Here is a 27,930-nt window from a genome sequence, read left to right as displayed (position 1 = left end):
ATGATAAGTTTCGCTAACAGTAGCTACCTGCAGTGTTAGCTACCTTTCATTGCTTGTAGACAACTGATGCTGAACAGAACATCTTTCTCTACAGGTGGGTTGGGGCTCCTGATGCTTTTATCAGCCGGGAAGCCAAAGAACAAGTAAGATCCGTTACTTGTGTGATGACATCACTGCACGAAAACACAGGCATTGTAGCTTCAGTGGCTAACATTAGCTTTTGGAAGGAGAAAGTCATAATATTACTTAAATGACTTCTGGGTGTGTCGTCTTTCTAATTGCGAATCTTCACAGTCTTATACTTACATTATTTACAACAAATGGTGACTTTCTGAACATATCTCATCATTTATCATTTAAAATAATTTGTCAAATCATTTATGTCTTGCCATTGACCTTTCAAATTTTTTGTGGTCCATCGGAAGGGCTTTACCTCTCTGTAGTGTAAGCTAACAGTAGCTAATGGTAGTATTAGCTAATTTGTTTAATCTCTATGGCTGCTCTTTTATTGCTTTTTCACCATGTATGCTCAATAGCATGGAGACTGTGTCTGCTATCTTAGCCCACTTTGTTTCTTTTATCTCCCAAGTTATCATAATTGTAAATTTCCCAAAAAGAACAAATTCTGATTTTTCTACAGATGTAACCTAAAACTTATCTGGCTTTAAGTTAAGTGTGTTGCAGTATGTTTTGATTATTTAAAAAAAACAAAAAACAAAAAAAAACAACGTTTACAACGTTAGTTCTGCAAGATAAGAAAAGTAGTGCGGGGAAACATGCATAAAGGTTGATAAATTATGTTGGATTGAGTATTTAGCATTTCCTAAACAATCTGCCTCAATAACCTGCATAACTACACGAAGAGTAGGGGAAAATTTCTGCCACAGAAAGAGCATTAATGATACATAAACCCTGACTAACTTGACTGAGTGGTATCAGTATCAGTCCAGTGTGATGCACGTCTTCTGTGGCACGGCTTCTCAGCTGCCAGCATACATGCTGTGCCTGTCCACTAACCCCTCCCGCAGACAGACACCCTCTCCAACGTCACAGCTGTATGCCAACAAAAACTTTTCCAGGCTGTGAACAGGTAGTCAAACCTGTTTGTGATTCACAATCCACTGCAAATGTAGGATTACATAAAATTCACTGCGTCACAGTGTCGTTCGAGACGTAAACTAGAAATTCACTTCAATTGGAGTCGCTTTTCCTTGAACTATTCATCCTTCCTGTTAAGTAACTTCTATTTATCCATGTAATATCTGTTCAATGGATAATTATTTCTGTCTTTATACCTCCCAGGAGAAAATTTTGTGCGCCAAGGTCTTTTATGCAAACACAACCTGTTCAGACATCTATAGTCATACTTGGTGCCAGAGTCAGTTCAAGGTTTTCAGTAGCTCTAAATTAGATTGTGTGTGGCTTGAAACACACCAACCGTAGTCAGTAAATTGCTTCCACCCTTAAAGAAAATAATACTTCTATTATGTGTCCTTAAACAAAGACAAGCAATGTTTTGGCCACAGGTTGGTGCTGATCATTGACTTCACTCTCACCATGCCGGCACACAAAGAGGCTTTTTTCCAGTTTCTGGCAACATAAGCATTCACCTAATAATATTTACTTCAGTCCCTTGTTGTCACAGCAGTTGCTCTTAAGGTGTGATGTAACAGAACTGAAGTGGTCTGTTGTTTAGATAGCATGTAAACCACGCAGTCAAAGGTTCGTATGTGTACGTGGTGTCTGACATTTCAGTTAAGAGCTCTCGTTAAACACATGAGCTGTTGTGCAAAACATCTGTTAATGGACTCTTAGCGCTAATAGACACCTGATGTCGGTTCAGAAGCAAACAGGCACAAGAGACTGCCGGAAACTGCTGCAGCTGACAAAACTGCATGAGGAGACAAGACTTTACTGGTGCAGGTTAAAATCTGCTTGTACAAGCTCAACAACTTGTTCGCAACCGTGTCAGCAGCATCTGACCACTGTGGCGACCATAATAACCTTGAGTTTCCTGTTGCCATACACAGCCTCTATAGGTCTGTACACTCTTAGAAATAAAGGTTCCAGAAGGGTTCTTCCTGAAGGGCTACCCAGAACCATTTGTTTCTGAAGAATCCTTTTTTGAATAAAGGGTTTGTCAAGGGTTGTTTGTAAGACTAAAGAACCCTTTTCATACAAAGTACCCTCTCTTAGAGGAAAGAGTGAAAAACTATTTATTGAATGTTCATCAAAGGTTTTTTTCCCATAATATAAAAGGGCTCTCTGTAGAACCACTGGTTGGGTTCTTGGAAAAACCCTGTAGAACTCCTGAATGAGTTCTGAACTAACCCTAACCCTTGCAATATAAAAGGGTTCTTGGTAAAACCCCCTTGGTAAGTTCTAGAAAAAAACCCTTGGAATATAACAGAGGTTCTTGGTAAAACCCTCTCAGTGTGTTCCAGAAAAACCCCCCCCTGGAGTATAAAAAGGTTCTCTCTAGAATCCCTGGGTGGATTCTACAGAGAAGGGGGTGGGGCCAGTTGTTCTGTTGGTTTATTTGGGACCAAAGAGACAAAAAAGCAACATTGCTCAAGCTTTCATTTTTTTAGTTCAGTATATAAAGTAAGAGCACATAAAAATCAACATAAAATACCATGATTGGTGTTCCAGTAACATGGCGTCAGCACTTTATTGCAACGTTGCAATTTTCAGGTCTATTCTCAAAATCCTTCCTGTGACATAAAAAAAAAAAAAAACTTGAAAAACTCAATACCAATCTCTCTTTCCAGGAAACATGAAGGGGTTACCATCAGCCATTCTCCACCATTGGGCCTTGGCCCACTGCCGGGCCTCAGAGCGCCATCTAGCGGGCCTCAGAGGCGGTGGTTAACTTAAATTAAAAATTTCCGTTCTGTAATTTGCAAAGATAGGTATTTTTCAACTTAATTTTCTCATTCGTTGTAAAACAAAATATAACAACGTAAAAAAAACATTCAAATTTAAAGGCATCATTTCAACAACCAGTTCCGTTTGAATAGCATCATGCTAATCATGACACATCATCAGGTAGAGACAAATGTGTTTTACCACCGTTTTCTAGCTAAACTCCTCTCAGATGCAGTGACACAAAATGGATCAATTGATGTGAGATACAACTCTGCACCAGTAAAAGCTCAATACCATCACAGATTATGTCTTTTGAAGTTAGCTCTATGGAAGATATCTACAAAACAAACACTAGATGGATAGAAGTAGCACCACAGTTAAGAGCAAAAGTTTGCATCTTTGATTTTGGGGTTAACTGTCCTTTTAAAGAGCATTTGGAGGAAGGAGCTTCTCCTTGGGAAGGACATATGAGCTTAGACAGTCATTCCCAAATTGTCATTGAACATTTAATTTCTTTTCACATCATAATTAAAGAGACTGACAGCTGCATGTAATGTTTAACAAAAACTTGTATCTTCTACAGATTTGTTACTAAATTTATGATGTATTTTCTTGCAAATGTCTTCTCCCCTCCAGACCACTATTCCACACTGACCCACTGAACTTTGACCTCCTGGGCATCCACTCCCTTTTGTGAGCTTGTTTCCAAAGCAACCATCTCACAAAGAACGATGGGGTGGTTTTTGTCTACCTGTCTGGTTGTGTTTATAGCTCATTCAACGTCATTGTCCCTCCTCATGTCAACCTATTCTCTCTCCTGGGGGTAATGTCACTTCTTATTAGATCAATATCCTCAGCGGCCTCACCCTCGCTGGTTTTAGACAGAAAATACTCCATATTTTGATGTTAGCCTGCGGGCGCCTTCTATAGATTTTAAAGACGTAAGCTTTTTTATTGGTCAATTTTCCAGCAAGATTCAGGTCATGTAAAGGAATACATTGCAGAGTGCTTGGAGAAAAAAAAAAATCAATAATTTTATAATTCATGTGAATCTAGATAATTTTTCGCTGCAGATTTGTTGAACTAAATGTTGGCTGAGACAAACTAAATTTTAAAAAATGTCTACAGGAACTACAGGTTCCTCACAGGGCAAGTGAGTAAATAAAATGGGAGCATAATTCCAAATGTAAACCATGGCTTCAGTATTTATTTAATAATTTCAAACAGACCACACAATATTACAAAATATTAAGTGCTGCAAGTCATACAAAAACAGTTGTGCCTTCTGTGAACAAGGCCAGTCTCAATGTTAAAAAATTCAGAAAAATAGGCATAAATACAAAACAAATTATGTACAAATACCAGAAAAATAATGCTCATCCAAAAAAATCTACAAATTCTGATTTCACATTCTCTAATCTATGTCGTAAAAACTCACACACAAACACACCATGACACCCGTTTCCCAAGCTGTCAAATACACAAACACACGTTTTTCAAGTTTTGTTAGGACAGGACAGTTAGCTTATCTCTGCAGTGTAGAGGGAAAGCCAAAAAATACATCAGCATGAAATTCAAATTTCCAAATGTCTAGAACGCTTTGAAAAAAACGTTGAACAGATAAAAGTCAACGGCTGCTCTGACCTTGGCATTCATCAGCTTGAAATTTGATGCTGTTAGATCAACAGATGTCGTTCTTTTTAGGAGAAGAGGGCAAAAAATAACTACTCGAATTAAACCTTAATTGCATCCAATTAACCCCCTGCAACACAGATGCTGCATTTCATTTAATATTGGGTTATTTCCTCAGAAATACAATAGTAGTTTTTAACTACTATATATTAAAACAAATCATCATATAAAATCAGCAAACTCACATCAATAGAGGAGCACCAGGATTTGAAATAAAGCTGCCAAACCAACAAGAGTGAGTGTGACGCTCTTGGTCAGTAAAGATTGTACTGTACATGTTCACAGAGTACCCATTATCAGACACTGAGCCTGTTTACACCTGGTATTAACATGTGTCCTGAGTGATCACAAGTGGACAGCAGTAAGAATGAACAGGTGTGGATGAAAGACGTATTGAGATCCTGTCGTTCAGACCAAATTCAGAGGCGGTCTGGGCCACATGTGACCACATTCTTTCAGCATTCTGTACTCAATATGCCACGCTGAAAGACCGCCTACTCAACTGATGTCCTGTAAGTCCATGATTTGTTTTATTGTGATCAAAATTATGTGTTGTGGCTCACTTACCTGCAGCAGATGTTTGTGAATACTCTAATAACTGCAATTTCCCCAGACTCCTTTAAAAAATTATGCAGTTTTAATAGTTATTGAGTTGGGAGAAAGTTTATAAACTTTGTAAAACGCTGTCTTTGACAAATTCTGAACTATTTGGCCCTTCTTTTAAATTCAGCAAATTTTATACATATACAGTATATACATTAAAACATTGTGTCTGTTTGTGCCAGCGTGTTGGCTACTAGTGTTGGGCTGCTGGTTAAAAACAACAGCACATTTTACAAATGTATTTATTTGTATATAGAGCAGGGAAGTGGGCAATAATTTCAGTACATTAAGTAGTTTCTTTCCTTGTAAAACATTTCATTGTTGTAAAAAGCAGACGAGAGAGAAGCTCTGTGGTGCGCTGGGATTTTATAACTGAACTTTGAGCATGACGCATACTTTCTTTGCCTCTGTCATTAATGACTTTCTTTGTCATTTGTGATGTGAAAACATCAGATTTCCACACATTCAGAAAAAGCAAAAAGTGTGCGTCCTGCTCATACTTCAGGTATAAAATCATAGCGCACCATCGAGCATCGCAGGTAGAACATAAGGCTCATGTAGGCAGATTTAAGAGTTTAATATGGCGCTGATTTAAAAAACAAAACAAAACATATATATACGTATATATATTTTCCTCATATTGAAGAGAGCTGTCCACTCATGAAAGGATCACCCAGGACTCAATACCAGGTCTGACCAGGTTTTTCAACTCTGGGTCTGGGTCCAGTATCAGCTGTCAGAAGCTGCCGTTCACATTTTGGCACACAACGCAGCACCAAACAGGTAGAAGCCCTGACATAAAGCTTCGTAAGGCGAGAGAGAGCAAACCTGATGAGACAGAAGCAACGTGAGCAGCTTCTGAATCAGATTTCACATGATATACAGTATGTTCACGCTGTAGACGCTTGTGGATCTACAAAGACTGGTTATTCATAGCTTAATGTTGACAATGTTGAAGGTACTAGGACTAAAAACACACCCTGTGTACGGTTCCTGGTGGCTTTAGCTTACTCTCATCCAGTGACTGAATCCTGTAAAGCTGCACGGCAGTTAAAGCTGACATAATACAAGGCTGCCCCCTATGGGCCAAAGAGTGGCACACACATTTAGACTTTGGAAACAAGGAAGAAAAAAGAAATTCCTGAGTTGTCACACTGTAAACACTGCCTGATAGTCAAACGTATCAGATTTCACTGCTGGTGATGTGATATGCATAATAACCTCTGCTTTTGTAAGGGTTTATACATGTTTTTGAAAATGTGACAGAATACCTAAAACAATCCTTGCTTTTTAAACAGTGTTTCCTAATGTTTGGAGATGACACAGATCAGTGTCAGTCTAAGCATCACCTTTTATACAACCATATATACAAATGATTTTAACTTTATTAAAACAAGCAAAGGGGGGAAACTCCTCCTTTGGAATCACTGGCGTAACAACAAGAATGGCAAAAACAAAGAGTGATGGCTTCATAGTGTAATATTTCCTACCTCGCAAAGGCATTTCATTAAATATCCCCCAAATCCCCTCCCCCCGCCTTCATCTATACCTCAGCTCTTCAACAGATCTCCCAGATCATATGTGTCGAAGAAATCTGACACTCCCTCTCCATCCTCCAGGCTCCACAGGTAGTCGTCGTGGTCCAGAGGTGGAGAGAAACTAACAAAGGGGGTGTTGGGGTCCGGGGTGAAGGAGGTACAGGGAAGCTGGTCCTCTGTGATCTGGAGCAGGCTGGGGGGCAAACCCAGCAGACCCTCGACATCCAGCAGGGAGGAGCCAGAGGCCGCAGCTGAGGAGGAGGAGGCTGGAGCTGCTGTAGAGATGTTGGCTGTGGTTAAGAGAAGGAGACAGCAGGGTAAATAAATAAATTTTAGTTTTTGCATTTTTATTTATCCTTTTAAGTCACATGTATAGTCTATTTAGTGATTTATTTATTTTTTTATAAATTAGCATTTTTTTATTTTTTCATTTTATGATTCGTTTTTTTTTTTTTTTGAGGGATGAATGACTTTGGAAATATATCTAATTGCAATTATTATTAATTATTATTATTATTATTAAATACCATTTTAACATTGAAGTTAAAATGGTATTTTGACACACATTTTGCCCTTAACTAATATTGTAGTATTGCAGTAGGCCATTCAGCGATTTCAATCAAATTTCTATTAATTGTTCAGCCCTAGTTTTTGCAATCTAATATTTCAATATACGGTACTTTAAACAGCACTTAAGTATATAAAATGCACATTTTAAACCATACTTTTATTAAACTGTATTATCAAATACAAATAAAGTTGAGACTGGACTTAAGTTAAGGTAATTAAGTATGGAGCTAGTGCCGGGGAACGATTAGCTTAGCTTAGCATAGCATAAAAACTGGAAGTTCAAAAATACAATAATTATAAATAAATAATTAACATTTAATATCTAGTAAGTAGTCCACTGAATAAGCATAACTAAAACACTCACAATAACTAATTTTTAAGGGAAAAAAATGATCAAAATCAGCGTTGCAGAATCAGATATCATTTTTAAAATTCAACATGTTTGTCTTCCTTGTAAAAAACCTGGTGCCAACATCACCCACGAGGCAACTCGATTCATTTGACTGTACAGGTTGGGGTGTTTTATTCTAGTCTAGCTGATGTCCTTGCCTCAAGCAGAGATGAGTAGTGGGCTACAGATGTCTGGGAAACTCACTTCTGTCTGCCAGCTCCACACCCTCAGATTTGTTTCAAACTTGTAGTCTTCACCACCAACCCACGCTCCTTCAAGTCACATCACTTTGGGCATTTTATCAGATTTTGCACAGCTCCCACTGGAGCTTCAAAAGGCTTTATGCAAATTTATTTACATGTGCTGTAGTTTCCCTGAGATCTGTAAATGGACAACTATGTGTAAAAATCAGGGGAGTTCCCCTTTAACATAAACGGTTTGTGGTTTCACTGGGAGTTACGTGCTGTGACCTTTTCTCGGCTGGGCTTGTTGTCACCATGAGTTTAAAGGAAAAATTTAGCACTTATATAGATACAGCGTATATAAAATAAACTTTATCAGCCCCCATCCAGGACATTCTTCATTAGCCTGGGTCCGTTATGTGCCAACTATCTGTCGCATGAACTTGTCTTAATGCTGGATTACAAGGGGAACAACACATTTCTAACTCAGTAAACAAAACGGAGGATTGGCTGCTTCCACTCTTCATGCTAAGCCAAGCTATTTGCCTCCCACCCTTGTACTGTACATGATCCTACAGAGAGCCCAGCTTACTTTCAGCAGGCTCCTCTTTGACGGTGTAGCTTGGCGGGGCCATTGGGGTTGTAGCTGGAGGGCCGAGGGGCTGAGGGAACTCCTTTTTAGGAGTGACAGCACTTTTGACTGGGCTTGCATCTTCGAGACCCTCCTCTGGACACAAGTAGACTTCGATAGGACCGTTCTTACTCTTTAAATATATCTGTAATGAACCCTGCTGTGAGGAGAAGAGAATGCAGAAAAATATGTTATTTTAAATATACATACAGCTCATGATTCATAGTTTCATTGCATATATTCTATTTGTCTTTTAGACAGTTTCTGTGTGTACAATTGTTAATAATATGGAACCTGACCCACCATCAGGATTACTCGCTCTTCTTGCCAGACTAATTTGTCTTATAAACATTTAATGAGACTTTCATCCATCAACAGTATTGACTCATGGTTCTTCTAAACAAACTACAGCATTATGGTGTCAGAGGCACAGTGTTGTTGGTTCAGATGCTATGAATATGGAATGAAGCAATATATAATACAATACATAAATGGTCAAAAATCTCAAATATGGAATCCTACAGGGATCCATTTTAGAACCGTTCCTCTTCATACTGTATATCATATTCAAGCTGAGGCTTTTTCTTCCACTAAAAGCACTTTTAACCTTATAATCAGCCTTTATTTGAGTCTTATTGAAATTACCGTAATGTACTTTTCATAGTCATCTTGTGAAACTACAGATTTTATAAAAAATAAACATATAAATCCCATATCATGGTCAAAAATGTCCAAGGACCATTAAGTTGTTTTTTTATGTCTAGGTTAGGTTAGTTTTTCAGTTTCATTTGAACTTTGGTTAGTCTTACATGATTGGTACGTTGTGAATGTTACAGTTTAATACATGTGCTTTTTAAAATCTAGAAAACATATATTTTACATATTACTTGCTTAGTATCTGGGCTGCTGTTTTTCAAGCTCCACATAACTTATCATGGGACACCCATTTCATACGTCTTCAATCTGTCTTTAATGATTGTACTGCTATATTTTAAAATACATATAAAATTCAAACAAAGACGTGTTCTTTCTCTCACCCCTGCCGTGTCTGGAACCTCCAGCTTGGTGTCAGCAGGAGCCTTGACGGCAATGACCGTCTGGTCTCGGAGACTGCTGATGGAGCGGATGTCCTGATACGTCACATAGCCCAACGTGAAGCGTGGGGTCAAGGTTCACAACAGCAGCAGAAACTAAGTGAATATTTACATGTGTAAGCAGATCCAGAGGATGAAAAGAGAAACGTGTGTGTAACATACAGGTGGACGTAAAGGATATCTCTGATTATCTTCATATTCTGTGAGTTGTTTGAGCTGCGTCGTGCTGGAGTGGATCAGTTCATCCAGAGACTTCTCGACTCGCTCAAGTTCTCCGAGCTCTTTCCTCAGGGCGCAAGCCTTCTCTCCTCCGCCTGCCCCACCCTCAAATACATCTCCAACCCTACGAGGAAACACGTAAACAAATACATAAATAAAAAAACAAACAAACAAAAAGTGATTTCCAAGGTTATTAAAGTTAACTAAAACTAAACTAAAAACTTAAAGTTGTCATGAAAAATATTTTAGTTAACTGAAATAAAGACTAGACTGTGTACTTGTATTCTTACAAAACCTGTGCAGAGGAGATGTTTTATTGAGGCTGAGATGTCAATTACTGTGTGTGTGTGTTGTAATTACAACTAAAAAAATAAACATTTTGAAAAAAATAAAAACTAACCTGAAATTAAATTGAATTAAAAACAAAAATTAAATATGAAATACAAAACTAATGAAAAATACAAAACAGTAATTTACGTGGTTGTCTACATTGTTGTCTAGATGTGTTGCAGTGCCACCTAACAGCCACTAGGGGGCAGATAAGCAGAGTGTAAGCGGTAATAAGGACACTAAGTTGAAGCTTCACATACATGTTGTGATGCAAACAGCAGCTTTACAATAAATCTAGATAATATCCATCTATTTATCGTCTTCTTCATATTATATGTCTTTTTATCTATAGACCATTTTCATGGCATCATGATATAAAATAGTAAACACAGGCGTTACTAATGATACTGAATAAGGTCTCATGCCATTTAGTGTAGCAGAACCTTTCCAGTGAGCCAACATGCACAATAGAGCTCCTGAATGGAACAAAACCTTGGTAACATCAGTGTTTGCTCAGTGTTTATTTCATATCAAAATGGCTGCTTGCTGTGATTAATGGTCTATTGTTACTCACAGCCACTGGATGTTGTTCTTGGACTTCTTTCTGATGAGCTGGACTCCCTCCAGGACGTTGGTGATGTCATAGATGCGTCTCTTCTGCACCTCCAGGACCTCGGTGGCCCAGTTCAGGTCAAGGACTCCATCGGAAGACTCTGCGATCAAACCCACAAACTTCTTGGTCAGCAGGCCCAGTGAGGTGTCGTAGCGTGTCCGCTCACCTGGAGACTTTGGAGCTGAGGGCAAAGATACAGACGAAGGCAGGTGAGAGGAGAACGATTAACAGGCACAGATATGTAGATATTTCAGATTAAATGCTAAGCAATCACGAAAATGAGTCCAAAACAAAGAATACTGATCACTCATATAACGACACCAAGAGCTCAAGAAAACGAAAACTTGAATTGATATTTTTTTTTTTATGGATTTGTTTTTATATAAAGTTTTCCTTTTTTTCTTTTAACCTAAAATCCTTCTACTTTATTTTGTTATATAAATATAATAAGTCATAGTCTGGTACAGTATTAAGGCATTTATTATAATGATATTCAATACATCGTTGCATCTCTAATATTGACACTAATTACACAAAATGTTGTCACTAAGAAATTTAAAATGTTTCAAATGTCTCCCACAGAATTTAAAAGCTGTAAGAAGATAAACAAGTACTGAATGTGCAAAACTATTTTGAGTAATTCATTCAGCTGATCTGCTTGATGATACAGAGAACTGACTCACAAACTTAGTAAATTAGTCATTCATTCTGTTGTTAATAGTGCATCGCGAAAACAATCTATTACATGAATGCGTCAATTATCTTAATTTCTGTGTGAATCTGACTCACGACGCAGTTTGTTTACCATCTTATTTATTGATCGTAACCAATATTTACAATACACTATGTCTTGGACTGTTCAGAGGCTCCCCTCCATCTTTCTTTCATATATATATTTGGGTTTTTATGCCTTTAATTTATAGGACAGCTAACGATATTACAGTGAAAGGGGCAGAGAGAGTGGGAACATGGTATGCAGCAAAGGGCTATAGGTGGGAACTGAACCTATGGCTGCTGCAAAGGAGTCACAACCTCAGAATAAAGGGTGAACATCTCCATCTTTTAAACCAATGGTTCGCAGTTTTTTTCAGTATTGTAGCCTATATTAAGAAGTGCAATACAGTGCAGCACCATCAGTATCAGCTCACTGAGGTAAATCTCACTAAAGCATATTATTTTGTTGCCTCTGCTTTTGCTTTCTGTTTAAGTTCTTTGTTTTCATCTGTGTTAGTGGTACGTTTCCACCACAACTCTATTTTCGTGACTTTTATTTGTCATTCAAAATAGAAGCTGGCTTCCTGCTCACAGTGAACGTGATTGTGTTTGTTGCTTTCTTCCTCTGAGGTTTTAGAGCAGCTGATGGTTTTTGACAATAAACAGAAAACGGTATGTTGTATAAAACGTGGTTTAACATTTGTCATTGAACTCATCATAATATGATTATTTGAGGAATAATGCATCAGATGTTTTATACTTTACTTTTTTACTTTCCACGTCCTCATACAGTCTTTCTAACTGCTCCACCTGCTTATCCTCACACCCAACCCCTCCTCTACCTCATAACACTATAAAGACCTGTAATTAAACAATTTCCTGACAATTATGTCTTTGTCCTTGCAGCATTTTATTGGTCTTTTCATTCTGCTCTTCTTACAATTAAACTAGATTTAAAATAACTCTGTATTCTACAAAGCTAACAGTAGCTAATGGTAGTGTTGACTAACATTAGCTGAAGGCAGTGTTAGCTAACAGTAGCTAATGGTCGTGTTGGCTAACATTAGCTGAAGGCAGTGTTAGCTAAAAATAGCTAAAGTAAGTGTTTGCTAATAGTACCTAATGATAGAGTTAGCTAACAGTAGCTAACTGCAGTGTTGGCTAACAGTAGCTAAAGGCAGTGTTAGCTAAAAGTAGCTAAAGTTAGTATTAGCAAACTCGTTTAATCTGCTGCTCTTTTATTGCTTTTTCTGAGGAATACAGCGGAGACTGTATCTGCTATCTTAGCCCACTCTCTCTTTTATCTCCCAAGTTAGCGTTGTTGTGAATTTCACCAAAAGAACGTCTTTGGATTTTTCTACAGATGCTAAATTACCAAAACCTCAAACTCATCTGTCCTGAAGTCAAGTGCCCATCATCATATGTATGCTTCAGGAGAAAATTAGTGTTGGTTGCTAGCGATGTTGGATTGAGTATTTAGGATTTCCTAAAAGATGGGATGAACTCAGTTGTATAGACAGTTGGGATTTGCTTGACGTTTCTGTATTACAGTGGTGTACTCACTCCTTGGACTTGGTATCCTGGCCGCGATGCTGCATTTGCCTTTTGGTGTGCGGAACTCTGGCAGGTAGAGAGGATCCTCTAGATCCAGCTTCCTTTTAGCCTAGAGAGAAAAGAGTTCATCTACATTAGAAAAAAAGAAGACTATAAGACCAAAGTTCACAGCAGTGTTCACTGTGACCTAATCATTCTGTCACCATGATGAATATATATAGTGTGAATATATTCCCCATTCAATTCTTTTCTAGTCTGTGGTCTGCTGGAAACAATCTTTCATCCTTTCTGCTCAGCGAGTCCCACTGACTTTACATAATGGCAAATTAAAGGTTGAATCATGAGAATGAAGTGTGTAGGGCAAGTCCAGCCCATCCATGAAACTGTGACATCAACGTGCTAAATAGGGGGTTGTTGGAAAGTGTCGTAAATGTGCCAACAGCCCTCAAGTGCAGGAACAAAGCACCCCCCCCCCACACTTTCTCAAGCACTTCAAGAGGGGCTGATCGTGTGTGTTGGTGTGTGTGTGTGTGTGTGTGGGTGGAGAAGGAAGGGGGTTGATCGGCTCTCAACCCGCTGCCTGCAAAATGCAAGGAAATCCCAGTGACCTCTCCTCCCCCTCTCGAGTCTCCCTCCGTCACCTTTACCCAACAGCTTAACACACACACAGGCTCTCCACAGAAACACACACAAACAAGATGATTACTTGACTGTGATCAGAATCAGGTTTATTGCCAAGTAGGTTTACACACACGAGGATTCTGCCTCGGTGTTTTGGCGCATAAAAATAATCATATTTAGTAGAAACATATAAATAAAGATAAGAGCAAATACTACAAGTCAAAACGCAAAAATTAAATAAAATACAGAAATATAGTGTGATGCCTCATACACTAAGACCTGCAGGTTCAACCAAAAGCACACGCAACCTTTGGACCACAATATAAACTTAATATCCTCACGTGACACACCAGTCAGTGACCTACATAGGCAAGTAAAAACAAAAGTGGAAGTCATGTGAACCCAGTCTCCCTCTCGGGATTAAGAAATGACCAACTGTCTGAAAAACAACAATTTGTTGAAGCCAGTGACACCCTAATGTTCAGAATTCCTGCCATTTAATTGTTAACTCCAGCAAATGTTCACGGCGGATGAAAAAGTTTGCAGTCAATCTTTAATCATTCCGCCGTCGCGCAGCTCGCCCACATAAAACACTCTGGTGACTGAGCTAACGAGGCGTGGGATTGCAGCCGGACGTCACTGAGGCTGCTGGGTAACTGACCCTTCCTAAATCCTGCCCTATTTGGAACCACTATGATGAAAAGAAAACTCATTTTGAAGATGGATGAAGTTAGCAAAGTTCTAGCTAACTAGTTTACATCAACCGTTAACGAGACTTTTCTTTTTAGGGGGGATTTGGCATCCATAGGTAGCCTGAGGAAATTTGAGCCACCAACAAAATTTAGTTAAAAAAAGTGCTGAGGCCATGTTACACACTGCATTTTGTTATATTTTATATTATTTCTGATTTTTTTTCAGTGTGTAGAGTCCACATTTTTACTATTGGAGGATATAAGAATCACAACAGTGCAAATGAATGTTTTTAAAAAAGAACCGTTATTCATTTCCATATAATTTTTTTGTCAAAGCCACAGTGAGCCACAGGCTTATGACCCTTGAACTTATTAGCTAGTATTTGCTCTGCGGCAAAACGCTAATTGACTAGCTAGCTAATCTACATCAACTGTTAATTAGCTAGTTACATCTTATAGCAAATGTTGGCAAAAAGCTAAGTAACAACTAGCTAATCTGCATCAATCGTTAGCTAGCCAGTTACCTCACTAATATTAGCAAAAAGTTAACTATCTAGCTAGCTAATCTACATCTTTTGTTAGCTAGCCAGTTAAACAGCATTTTGCTAACATTATCTAACTAAGTCCTTCAGCAACATCTTTTCCATCTTAAAAACCTGGTTTTCTTTCAATATAAGAACATAGAAGTGATGTTAATAATTAATCATTAATTGCTGTTAAGAATTTAACAGATTAAAAATGTATTAATCGATAATCTGGAAATGACAGTAATTCCGCCTCATTTCACATTGTTTTGTCTGGCGAAGGTATTTGTTGAATAAGTTAACTTAAATGAGAAAAAATAGTAAGTATGAGTGAGTAAAAAAAAAGACAAAATAAATTAAAATGATGATGAAATGCTTTTTCAACTATCGATGAAGGAAAATGCACAAAATTTGCAGCCCTCACGCACAGCACATGAATATACAGGCCACAGGAGAGGATAAAGCTAACGGAGGTGCCACATTATAATATACTTGCTCCACTGTTATTGGAGCACAGAGCAAAAAGGGCGGGATTTAGGAAAGGTCAGTTTGTGGCATCTGGTTAGGGGCCTCACCTCTGTCACCTACACTTGTGTCTTCTCTTATCCTTTCGGCTCTGTATTGTCTCACAAACTCGCCTTTTCCTCCACGTCTTCATGCAAATAATTGCCTACAATAATCCCTTTTTGTCCCTTCAGTGCTCTGGCTAATAGGTTTAGGCAACTGACTTTTTCAGAGATGGGAAAAGTGGTGAATTAACCACGTGTGGATGTGCCCATGTGAGTGTGGGGATAGTGAAGGCTGCCATTGTCCCAGCCTGCTCCCTGACATGTCCACCTGTTGACTGGCGACATCTGGAGCAGCACAGCAAGTGTATGTGCTTTTGGCGGGACGCTTTTTAATCTCTACAGCACACAGCAGCCATACAGAAGCTCCATGAGGACACTGAAATACACAGGTCAAGCCAGTGACCAGTTAAGTGTTAGTTCAGATTATTTCATGTAGAGGTACTTAACCATGATCAATGAGCTGCTGTGAACAGGGTCAGCAACAAAAGGTATTTTAGTCGCTTTGAAATCGCCACCCAAAAAAATAAAATAAAATAAAATCAGTTTTAGTTTAAGTCAAATATCGTTCTCTCCAAACCAACAAAACTTTATAGGCAAATTTGGTAATTTTACCCAGCAGAACACGAGAGTTGCTGGACTACTGCTGCCTCAAGCTGTTAGTTTGTTTGTGTTATTGAGTGACTTCGGATAGCTCCAATCGACCAAAGTCACACAATAACACAAACAAACTGACCTATTGAAGCAGCAGTAAGTCAGCAACTCCTCTGTCCTGTGAGGTAAATTTACTGATTTTATCTGTTGAGTTTGGTGGGTTTGGAGCGAGTGATATTTGGGTTATATAATGGTAATTTCCTGTCAGAAAAGGCCGTCTGATGACATAGTAATGCAGTGAAAATATTCTTAATGTAGTGGACACATAAATTCACATAAGTTTTTTTAGGTGGATCTTTTTTAAGTGTCCAAAATACCTTTTGCACTGCGGTACATTACTTAATTACCTTGCTGGTGCTCCTCTTTGCTTTTCCAAAGATGAAGCGTACTAGCCTCATACAGCTAACACACTAATAATCGATAAGTACCTCATACAACCCCACTTCAACTAATCCGACCTATCCCTTTAAAAGCTGTGTTGTTTCTTGGCTCTCGTCCTGACAGTAGCTGTCAACACCAGGGGTCGCAGAGAGGAATCAAGATGATATGGGTTGGAGTGTCTACAAGCAGTGACAGCTGTGGTTTAAACAGACGGAGAAAATCCGTCTGGTTTTACTTGATCATTCACTTCATTCAGTCCCAGCATAAATACTCCATAAAAGGAGCAGCCTTTACTTAAAAATAGGGCCCATAACCTCCCTGACCTAAATGTGCAGATCAAGCTGCAGCCGTGTCTGCATTCTTCAGGCCTGAATGTCTACAATTTTGAGAGTCACAGCCACAGGCATGGTGACATGTTGTAAGATGGGAACCAACGGTTTCACCCTGCAGCTGTATGTATGGGTTAGGGTGGGGGTGTGGGTGCTCCCTGTTTTGCATGAGGGCTTTCTCTGGTGAGTCAACCATATTAAGCAAACACTACTTCATCTGGTGGAAACACAGACTGTCCTCCCCTCCTTTCACTCAGTCTGCTTACAGACCACTGAGAAAATTGCAATCATGAAAAAATGCTATCAATTTATAGGCAAGATGTTGCTTGAGTTGCGTTTCAGGATACAGAAAACACCCTTAGGATTAATTTTTAAACCTGATTAAATCATGGTTTAACTTCAAATTATGTTGCACCACACTTTTTAACTTGCTTTAAAAAATAAGACATATTTAATTTAACCCTCAGTTTTAATTTTTACTCTAAGCCTAGATTACATTTAGTTCTGTTGCACGAAAACTTTTAACTCATTTAAACTTAAACTTACACATTTAACTTTAAAAATGGCTGCCTTTTTTGAGATGGACTGTGTAAAATAGCCAAGTTCTTCAAAGAAAGTAATGGACAGAATCAAACTAATTGAGTTTGATGATGTTTGTTTTACTTTTTAGCTAGCTAGCAAACAATGTACTATTTTGTTAATTTTTATCTAGCTAACAAAAATGCATCATCTTGTTAACTGTTTAGCTAGCCAATTAACTTTTTAGTTAGCTAGCAAACAAAGTAATGCACAGCAGATGAAAATTAACATTTTCTTCTCTCTTTTATAAATACTACCTAGGTCCTGACAGCAGTCTGATTATTTTTTTATTTATTTATTTTAATTTGGGTAAGTAGGTATCTCTATATTAATTAAACTCTAATAATGTGGGTTTACATCACTAAACTTGAGCTTGAAGTAATTTTGAATCTGGATTTTCTCATTTTAAACACAGTTTTGCTCCACTCTGATTAGAACTAATCTTAGATTAAATTAATCTTTGTTGGTGCAACCCAGTGTGTAAGATTAAATCTGATCATTTGGATTAGTCTTAGACAGACAGGACATAATAGTCAGCAAATGTTGCTCAATTTTAAATTAGTTTCCATGTTAGTTAGTTCCATAGTTACTGGGCAGTGAGCCACTTTTGGGGCTAAACGCTGTGAGAGGACATGGGAAAGGCCTGAGACAAATACACTCCTAATAGCTCTTTATCTCCAAGACTCGCAGTATCACTCCACTCACATTTGCTGTAACCTCACCCTGCCTGCCTGCCCAGTTACACCCAAGTCCTGCACGTGGCCTCTGCTGTTTGCTGTACATTCTTTGGCTGATTCCCTCAGTCTGTGGTGAAATCTCCACGGCGGCGTTTCACACACAAAGTCACAGTCACGTGAAGGGCTTATTCTGCAGCCAGCCAGGCCTCTCATCAAACCAACAAACCTTGTCTGTCAGGGCTGTGTGGGACTCAGATTCCATCTAAGCCAAGGGCAAGTTACAGTACGCCTGCAAACATCTACTCCTCTGTATACAAACCCCTTACTAGCACCACACCCTTGGGAAGTCAAAAGAAAAACAATGGCTGCTTTGCAGATGAGATTGCCACCGTGTCCCTCAAAAAGTAAAAGAGAAGGGTGGATCTGCCCATTTGGGTTGGTGGTGGAGACAGGGGGGAGCAGGCTGCTTTGAAATGCAAAACTTCCCCTACTGAGGACATTATGCTCCAGGCTGAAGCTGGGGTAAAACAAGGTGGAGGAACAGAGAAGAAACTTTGTGAGCGCATACAGTTGGCAACGTGGCCAATGTCACACCAAAGTGTCATCAGTCTGAATGGGGGCTGCAAGAAGGTGATTCAAGAAATAAAGCTTGTAGAAGAGGTTTGTTTCCTGTAAAGCAGCAGAAGGAGTAACTCATAAAAGCTAATATCAGTGCCGATGCATTTTTGGCAGATTGTGCACATTCCTTTAAAATCTGTGAATGCACATGTGACATAAGCAGGGAAGAAGTGGGACATTGTTTCTGGCTGATTATGCAGATGCAAGTCGTGGCCAAAACTGCCATTTGGCTGCAGTAACCAATGCCTGTTGTATCTGAAACAGACAAACACATTCATCTACATCATGGTCGTCATCGAGAGAAAGATTTTCCCCGGACTTTGGAGGCAACATGACTCCTGTAACACATTTACATCACTATCACACCGAAAAGAAACAAAAGTGACAAGATTATCAACCCACACACCCTGGTTAAAACTCAATCGCTGATACACTGCCTTTTACTACAGTTAGCATGATCAATAAGTAATGACGAGATCTCTGCAGCTAAACATTAACCTTTTCTCACAGGGTTTCTGAAAGCATGTGATCCAGGATTAACCTTTCAAGTGTGAAATTACGCATGACTGTTGTGTAGATTTATTCAGTTACTTTGTACTTAAAGGAGCTCAGATGTTCATGCTGAGCCAACCAAGCATCCTGTTAAACAAAGCTAAAAAGACAGTGTAGTGGTTATTATGTTGTTTAAGTTGAAGGAAGTGAGCTGTACATGAAGAGGCAACAGTTCCTGTAAATAAAACCCATGACTGAACCTGCAGTGATGCTGCTGTGTCAGCAAGCACATGGAGAACTCGCTCTCATTACCGACTATAATTCAGTCACATCAAGTATGTGTTGCATGCAAACTGTCCTCAGTCGTGACAAAACAAAAACCTGCAAACCAAATGGTCCGCTAACAGCTCCTGAGACTACATTTGTCACAATACCACAATTTTCAACTTTGATACCAATACCAGTTTTTAAAAAACATACTCAGTATCAGAAACAAAAAAGTCCTTGGCAAATTGGTGTATGTTTTTTTCTTTTTGTTTATTGATAGAAACTTTTTCTTTTGTTAACTGAATGCTGTGCTGACAATCAAACTGTAGCCAGGACAATTAAGACTTTAAATTAAATTAGACAATAAAGATTTAGATTTTAGACTGAGATCATAAATGAGTACTTAGATTTTTATAGCTTATGTACTGTTGAAGCTGTAATTAACAGATATTATGAAGACCCTATTGATTCTGATGTATCATATATGCAACAACCACACATTTTGATGATTTTGGTGCTGGTAAAATGTTTAATTCAACATTTGCGGCTTGATAACTCCTCTGGGTGACTGGGGGAGACCGCTACTAATGTTGCTGAAGTACATGCACAAGTTTTTGGTGACGCTGGCTGTAAAAGGGTCTATTGTTTTAGACATGTGATATGGAAAAAGAATTGGCCAAGATATATGTCCAGATAAATAGTGACTACCTGTGCTAGAATTATGTTTTGGTCTTTTATAAAATGGTAAAGAAAGAGAAAAGGCATTTATTGACAGGCTTGTATTCAAGCTGAGAAGACCACAGCAGTTGCAGAAGTAGTGCTCTGTGGCTGAAAACAGTTTTACACGTAACACTTTAATTTGGGCACCTTTCTGTGAATCAGATTCTAAGGACTATAAGTGACTAAAAGTGGTAGAATTTGAGACATGACCCCAAATGACTCAGTGCCACATGTGCAGCTGCATTTCAGAGATCATAAAGCCTCCAGAAAAACGCAGAAAAAAGGCTGAAAGTGCCGACTACCTCCAAGCACTCTCTAAAAATTCAAGACAAAATATGTGGAAATAAAACTAAAAAAGAGGAAGCAGTTAGATCATCACCTCCTCCAAGAATTTGTATTTTTTGGGGCAGATAGAAGAAAGGAAGGAAACAGCCCAGCGTGTCACTGTCACTTTTTGAAAAGGGAATCAAATGAGATTACTAAGCTTAATGTTTCACACACATATAGCATAATTTGTACGGCTTTAAGGTGCATTTCACCCCCGAGTATTCAAAGTTTACCTAATGTACTGAAATGTGCTGAGAAAGTTTCACAATCATGGGCCTCTGGGACTTTTGAAATCTGCCCTGCAATTTCAAAAGTACTCTTTCACCTCAATCAAGATTTCTTACACCTGTGACAATGTGCAATAACATCGATGACTAGCTTTTCGCCAAGTCACGTAAAAACAGACATTAATGTGGTCACAAAAAATTCCCCCCCCAACGTGCCACTTATGTGGTACGTTGGGGGGGATGTATGTACTTAATGTATAGCACAGAGAAAGAATGGACACCATTATCAGTGTGAAAACACGCTCAGTATACTGTCTCCTTATCTTTGACTTGTCACCATTTCTGATGATAGTGTAGCAGTATAGCCTTAATATTATAAACCACATCTGCCCACGTCCAGGATGCTCTAATGTTTATTAGCCTGGGCCAATTAGAGGAAAACTATCTGTTACATGAACTGGTCTTAATTCTGGATTAAAACAGGAAAAAACATTTACCAGTCAGTTCACAAAATGGAGAATTGCAATTTATGACAACATGTACAAATGTGAGAATACAGAGCTACTTGAATTACTATTAAAAGGAAAATTCACCAGTTTTTATGTAGATGTCTAGAGTTGCAAGGTTTTGTCAATTATTTGCTTAGTTGATCAAAGGAAAACAAGTTTCCAGCTATTTTGATCATTTATCATCATTTAGTCAATTTGCTAGTTGCAGCTTCATAAATGTGAGGATTTGCTGCTTTTCTTTGTCATTTCTTTGTTCACAATCTTTTGACATTTTATAGATGATTAATCGTGAAACTGAAGGGCAAATTAATCAATAATTGTTGCAGACCTGTGGATGTTAAATCTGTGTTGATGACAAATGTAATCAAGTGAAGCAATACATTCTTCAGTACGTGCTATACTGACCAAGAAAGCTGAGTTCTCCCAGTTGCAGAGCTGTTCTGGCAGTGCCTACATGTACCAGGATGCACTGGGTGTGACGCTCATGTAGTGTGTTATCAACATCATAGCCTATACCTGTTACACTGTTGGTCAAAACATAGCGCTAAGTATCAAAAATACTCACCTAGCATGCCCCCTGGCTACCTTGTAGTTTCCCTTTGGAACAACTAGCATAGCGCATGTTGCTTATGTGTAACAGAGAATAGGTTAAGGTTGTTTCCTTGCTGGGTTTTTGGCTCCTGGTATGCTAGAGCAACGTCATGGCAAACTGAGCTCAGCAATTAGCAGGTTGCTAACTTATTATAGCAACAAGTAAAGCTATCTTTCCATCAGGAAACTCTGTAAATGTCCTTGATACTGTGTTCCCTGACAGTTTCGGAGACTGTGTTCGTCCCTGTGACCGGCCACGTTCATTGGGAAGCTGCTGAGCCTGTTTCTGTTGCCCACTAACAGCAGCTAGCGGTTACACTTGTGAGTCATCAATAGTGTTTCATGGTTTTGCAGGGAAATACAAACTTTGAAATACCTAAGAATATCTACAAAATGACTTCTTTGCCATTGTTGGGCCAGATACTGGCATATTGGTGACATATAGTGTAATAAATACATGATAAAAATGCTTAAACGTCAACTTTGACATCATAAGAACTTCACCACCAATTACATCACTGAGATGTCACTGGATGCAAGAAGAACAGCAGATTTTATAGCAGGAGAACTCAGCTTTCTCTGTTCATATGGCCCAAACTGAGGACTTTTTGCTTCAATTGACTACGTTTACCATCAATACTGATTATATATCCACATAAAAAGTGTTGGATATCCCCTTTAAGCTCACCTTAGCATATGATAAGCCAGGTGGTGGTGGTAGCCTGTTTCTCACTTTACTTATGTGCGACTAATCCTCTTGAAGGGCCTATTAGTGAATACAGGCTCCAAGGGCAGGGGGTTAACCTGAGATTTGGAGACCCTGTACACACTCTAACCCCTAACCCATTTAGCCTCACTGCAATTCACTAAATCTACAAGACTACAGGGCTGAGTGGCCAGAAAGAAGAGACCAAATATAACAAACAACAGCAGGTGTGGGGCACTGAACACGCTGCTGAGTGTGATCCAATCCCCTCAGATCATAAAGCTTTTCAGATAAGCCTTCAGGAATAGGATGCACACTGTTCATATATGACGGGAATGCAGCTTACACTGAATGTCTCTTGATGAGAATGTTGTTTTTTAGTGTTTCCACCTGAGCATACACACATCAGCTCACAGGAAAACACACCAGTTGTTCTGTAATGACCTCTGACCCCCCTCCCTCCCTCCTACAGTGATATGAACAGGTTACACAGGTCCTGTATTGCCTTAATGACAGGTGCAAGTTGAAACAGCTGTCATGTGGGTGTAATCACAAAAAAAGCTGACATGTGTTACCGATGACTCGAGAACATTTAGAGCTGATTTTTAGTTCACCAAATGGTTAATGGAATGAAACGAGAGCAGAAATGCTGTGTTTACATTAGTGTCTTTCACCAGCCTGGTCATTGTTTGATTGTGTAAAATCCACCCGGGCTATCTCCCACTGTGGGGGCCACTCATCCCTTCCTTTTCACAACAGAGGGGCCCCAAACACTATCAACTACACCCCTCCACCCCACCCCTCACCAAAATCATCAAACACACAGCGTCTGAGCTTGTCTGGCTACAGCTGGACTGCGGGGAAAGATGTCACACAACTTTACATGGCAGGAGAAAAGGACGCTGTTCACACATATCAACAGCCAGTGTCGCCAGATTGGGCAGTTTTCCAGCCTACTGGGCTGATTTGGGTTGTATTGTGAGGGTTAAAATGAGCTTGGGCGGGATGACAGGATTCAGGCTGGTTTACCATGAGTTGGCTGGTTGTTAAATACAGTAAAAATTACAGTATATGGCGGCCTATTCATTGTGACAGAAACATCTATGCTTGCAACATTACAACATTATTATTTGTTGATAGCATGGGATTGTGTGTACCTCTGCCTATATAGCTAACAAATAAAATCATTCTGCGTTGTGTTCTGTTAAAAAAAGATAACAGTGCATAACCAGCACAGTTTAGACATATTTTGATCTAAAAATAAAAGGTTGCATGTAGGCCATGTCAGAATGAAGTCGCATATAAACACTCATCTGGAGCAAAGTGTAACCACATTCAGCACAGACATGTGGAGGTTAACCTGCAAGGAGAGCAGGCTGCTGGTGCTGCTAGTACTGCTAATGTTAGCCACACTGAGTAGCAGCTAATGCTAGCTGCAGATGCTGGGATCTGGCTTGGTCTGAAAAGCTGATGCATTTAGTGAGTTGTTGTAACGTTTTGTAAAATATTTTGCAATGTTCATAATGCACGGTGCAAAGTGCCACATATTTTAGTATCATTTATTACACAGTTTGCTTATTGAAGAGTGTGATTAGCGGCTTAAAATGGCTTTTAGTATGCGCACTATTTTTTGGACAGTGTTTAATATTATCAATTAATAGATTGTACTCACTTTTAACTGTTTTCTGAGTGTTTTCTTATTTTTAGACTAGTCTAATTTAAATTTTTCATCACAGGGAAATTACTCACCAGGAACATCCGTAATACTGATATAGCTGTGATAAGCCAGTATCGGGCTGATAATATTGGTCAACCAATATATCGGTCAGGCTCTACTGAGTATGTGTGGTGGGTACATTTTAAGGGCAGAAATGGAAAAAAAGTTTACATTGTTTCCTCCTATCTGGTTTGCAGCGAACTTGTGAACACTTAAAAAGTTATGTCAATACTATGTCATGTTGAAGAAAATGTGATGAACCACAGCACTGGATGCTATTGTTTATAACTTCATTTAGGGTTTCTGTAGATTTTTAACAAGTTAAGACCTTTTTAAGACCATTATGAATGAAAGTTAAGACCTATTTCATGTCCATACTGACAAAAAAGTACAAGCGCAATTTGCATTAGTGATTATTGGGACAATGTCGGTTTTGTTTTGTAGTTTTTACAGTGTGATTGATACAAATTTTCCCAAAACACATTGACTGATGCAACTTTATAAAAGCAATTTTAACTTCATAATTCAAATTTCAAGACCTGTCAAAATCATATTTAAAAACACTTTAATACATTTTGAGACCTAAAGTTCAGATTACTGAATTTTAGGCTGTTTACGGGCCTGCAGAACTCCTGATCATTTGTATTGATTATTATAGGTAATATCTGGGCGTGTTTTTATCCATTTTGGGTTGATATTGACAAATAACTGAGCAGAAAACATTAACCCAAGCTGGCAACACATCCAGCAGCAGTCACAGTGACTCCTCTGTGGCTTATCAGGTCAAAACATATTTGAATGTGGTTAAAACATGCATACCAATGGAAATCAAGAATTATTCCGCCCACACAACCCCATATACTGGACATACTCGGCATGTAGTTATCATAAAGTGTGTATTAGTGCAGGCAGTGTGTGTTTGATTCTTTACCGGCAGTCTCCCGGAGGATGATCTGATGGGTTTAGCCTCTGGTCCGTGGGGGGTTGAGTACAGGCTGTTGGCTCTTTGTTCGGCCGCGGCCGTGTTGCAGATCTGGGTGAAATAACCGGCCGGTACCGTTGTCATGAGCGGGCTGGACAGTCCCGAGCTGCTGAAGAACTCGGTCTTCACTCCTCCTGCGGTGGACAAAACCTTCATCTTCTGCTGCTGGGAGCACGGCAGCCCCACTGCTGCCCGAGTCGATGCCGGAGAAACGCCTTTAGGCATCCGCATCATTTTTCCTGAGTAAACTCTATTTAACCGGATTGGTCAAGCAAGCGAGGGGAAAAGAAGTGTGCTGGGGCTTATGAGCACTGCAAATGCTCTGCAAAATTGTTGCTGCTACTCAAGATTTTGTGCGAAAATGTAAGTCTAACCTGTGTTAATAATAACAGAACGAACAGGAGCAATTCACACAGCCGAGATCGAGCTATTAAATGTAAAATGCATAAGTTAAACAGATAATTCAGCTGTATTTTCTCACAATATTCATCAGTAAATACAACGGACTGATCCTTTGTCCGGTAACAAAGTGCAGGAGAAACTTGCCTTACAGGTTTTTAAAAAAAATGCTGCTAAAATAAATAAAAAAAATATCAAACATCCAGTATTTTAAGAGTCCAATACCAGAAGGTTTCTAGGTTTCATTGAGATTCCAACCTTCAGCTTATTGCGACCCCCTTTCTTCCCTTGTGATGTGGAATCCGACCCGGTGTTGTGACTCCTGTCTGTCCGTCCACCTCACAGCTCCGCTCTCCATTCAAGGGGACAAGAGCTGGGGAAGAACAGCTTTTTTAGCGCCAAACTTCGTCCCGCGAAATTTAGATCTCCCGCGGTTGGAACTCGCCTCTGATTGGCGCGCGGCACGTTCGGCTTGTCATATTTGCATAAAACAGTTGCCCTGCTCATCTTAAAGGGACAGTAGCACGATTTCGGGACATAATGTTCTTTTATTTGCAGGCTGCAGATGGAGACAATGACCTCTTATTATTTTGAATGTGAGTGAGTCTAGTCTGTACAATCAGATGTATAATAGGAGAGTTGTAACCTTGTTGTTAAAACACATTTTGCGGTTACTATTATTATTAAGTCCCTATTTTAGCCCATATCTTGCATCATACAACTAATTTAAATTTCCTTGCCTGTCCATCGACACTAACTCCAGAATAGGGTTAGAGTTTTCAAGTATGGAAAATTATAGGAATATTTTGACTGTAATAGTGAATCCACAAAAGATTTAACTTAACCTAAAGACTTATTATACAGGGAAAAAAAACAATGCACACTCAGGTAAAAAAAAAAAAAGTAGTATACTTTAGTGTATTAGAAACTTAATTTAAGTATACAAAAGTTATTACAAGTATAATTGTACTTTTGTTTGATTTAAAGTATATTTACTTTTGAAAAATGTACTTCAAAATAGATGTTATTAAGTTCAACTTCAATGTGATACAAACAAAAACTACAAAAACTTGTGAAAACTTGTTTTAGTAAATATTAAAAATTCTGCAATATTTAAAGTGGTATTTCAATGTACTTACAAGAAGTGTACTTTTTTGTAAGTGTATTGTAAATTGGGCAATAGTGCATGAAATAATCATAGTGGTAAGTTTACTGTTGAAAGGTGTAATTATTTACATGTCCTTTGTACGACTTCATTAAAGTGTATTTGAATTTCACTTCATTAGAAATGTATCTACATATGCTTCCAAAAAGTGCACCACAATATAACTTTATTTTAAAAAATAGCACAAACAAGGCTAACTTAAAGTTCTTTCAGCATGTATATTAGTACATATGCAGCCATGAACTTTAAGTTGTTCCACTTCAGCACATAAAAATGTCGTATTAGATACAATTAAAATTCTGCTTTTCTACAATTCAGTTACAACTAAACTGTACTTGGTACAAAATTTGTTGTTCCAAAACAGTCAACCTTAAGTTAACTAATCATGAACACACCTTGAAGTATACTGATGATTGGTCTTTCACTCAACCATGCTAAAATATATTTAGCATATTTACAAATCATACTTTACATTTAATATTTATTAAAATGTCCATTAATAACGACTCAGTTATCTTCCTTTGAAGACACTTTGGTTGAAATTTAATAGAAATTGTGCCAACAATTGTGTTCAATTGATAAATATTTAGTAATTGTGTGTAAAAATGACCTTCCTGGATATTTTCTGCAGTATGACAGGGTCTGTTTCATTGTTGACAAGGCAGCCATATTATATTTAACTGGATGAAAGTGTATTGTGGCCTGGTGGTACAAGGTGCTAACTGGGGATAGTTTGTAGATGATAATTGGATTCAATTCAGTAGCACTCTTGCTTATTGGCTCAGAGGAGATATTGAAAGAAAACAACCCCTCCCCCACCCACAGCCTTTAGACCCAAGCCATATGACTTGACCCCCATTGGCCAAGACGACTCCCAACCAAAGCAAGCCTATTGTCATGCCTCTATTTGAACTACATTTCAAATGCAATGGTAAAATCTAAAAATGTTAATTATGCTTTAGTCACTTCAGCTAACACCTAATGACTTTATAAACAGTATACACAAAGAGCTAAGGCTGATGGGAAAAGCTGACACAGTTGCCTGCTTATTACATGGGATTAGGTAAGTTAATTCTTAATTGTCTTGCCCGTTGAGAAATTTGCTTTGTAGCACATGATATTGCAAAATTTAACAGATGTTAGAGATGAGAATTACAAACAGAAATGTCATAGTAATAAATCATCTCC

At 38.6% G+C, this 27,930-nt stretch overlaps 1 protein-coding gene across 1 annotated transcript; it reads right to left on the bottom strand.

Moving 5' to 3' along the window:
- Nucleotides 1-4,046: 4,046 nt before the first annotated feature.
- On the bottom strand, nt 4,047-26,228 carry e2f2 (E2F transcription factor 2). The gene is made up of 7 exons (XM_084742904.1): nt 25,128-26,228; nt 13,009-13,108; nt 10,693-10,912; nt 9,751-9,912; nt 9,513-9,627; nt 8,437-8,635; nt 4,047-6,991 (listed from the first exon to the last, which is right to left on the bottom strand). The coding sequence occupies exons 1-7, from the start codon at nt 25,410-25,412 to the stop codon at nt 6,714-6,716; spliced, it is 1,359 nt and encodes a 452-aa protein (XP_084599030.1). The 5' UTR covers nt 25,413-26,228; the 3' UTR covers nt 4,047-6,713.
- Nucleotides 26,229-27,930: the final 1,702 nt, after the last annotated feature.

Source organism: Lutjanus erythropterus, chromosome 18 (assembly GCF_056507025.1).
Source record: "Lutjanus erythropterus isolate fLutEry1 chromosome 18, fLutEry1.hap2, whole genome shotgun sequence".
Classification (NCBI taxonomy): domain Eukaryota; kingdom Metazoa; phylum Chordata; class Actinopteri; order Lutjaniformes; family Lutjanidae; genus Lutjanus; species Lutjanus erythropterus.
The sequence above is the reverse complement of the archived record's forward strand: the minus strand, read 5'-3'. Positions and strand labels throughout refer to the sequence as shown.

Coding starts and splice junctions, on each gene's coding strand:
- e2f2 (XM_084742904.1), bottom strand. CDS start 25,412: ATGATGCGGATGCCTAAAGGCGTTTCTCCGGCATCGACTCGGGCAGCA. Junction 13,109..25,127: donor CATCCTCCGGGAGACTGCCG/GTAAAGAATCAA, acceptor TTTTCTCTCTAG/GCTAAAAGGAAGCTGGATCT. Junction 6,992..8,436: donor CAAAGAGGAGCCTGCTGAAA/GTAAGCTGGGCT, acceptor TCTTAACCACAG/CCAACATCTCTACAGCAGCT.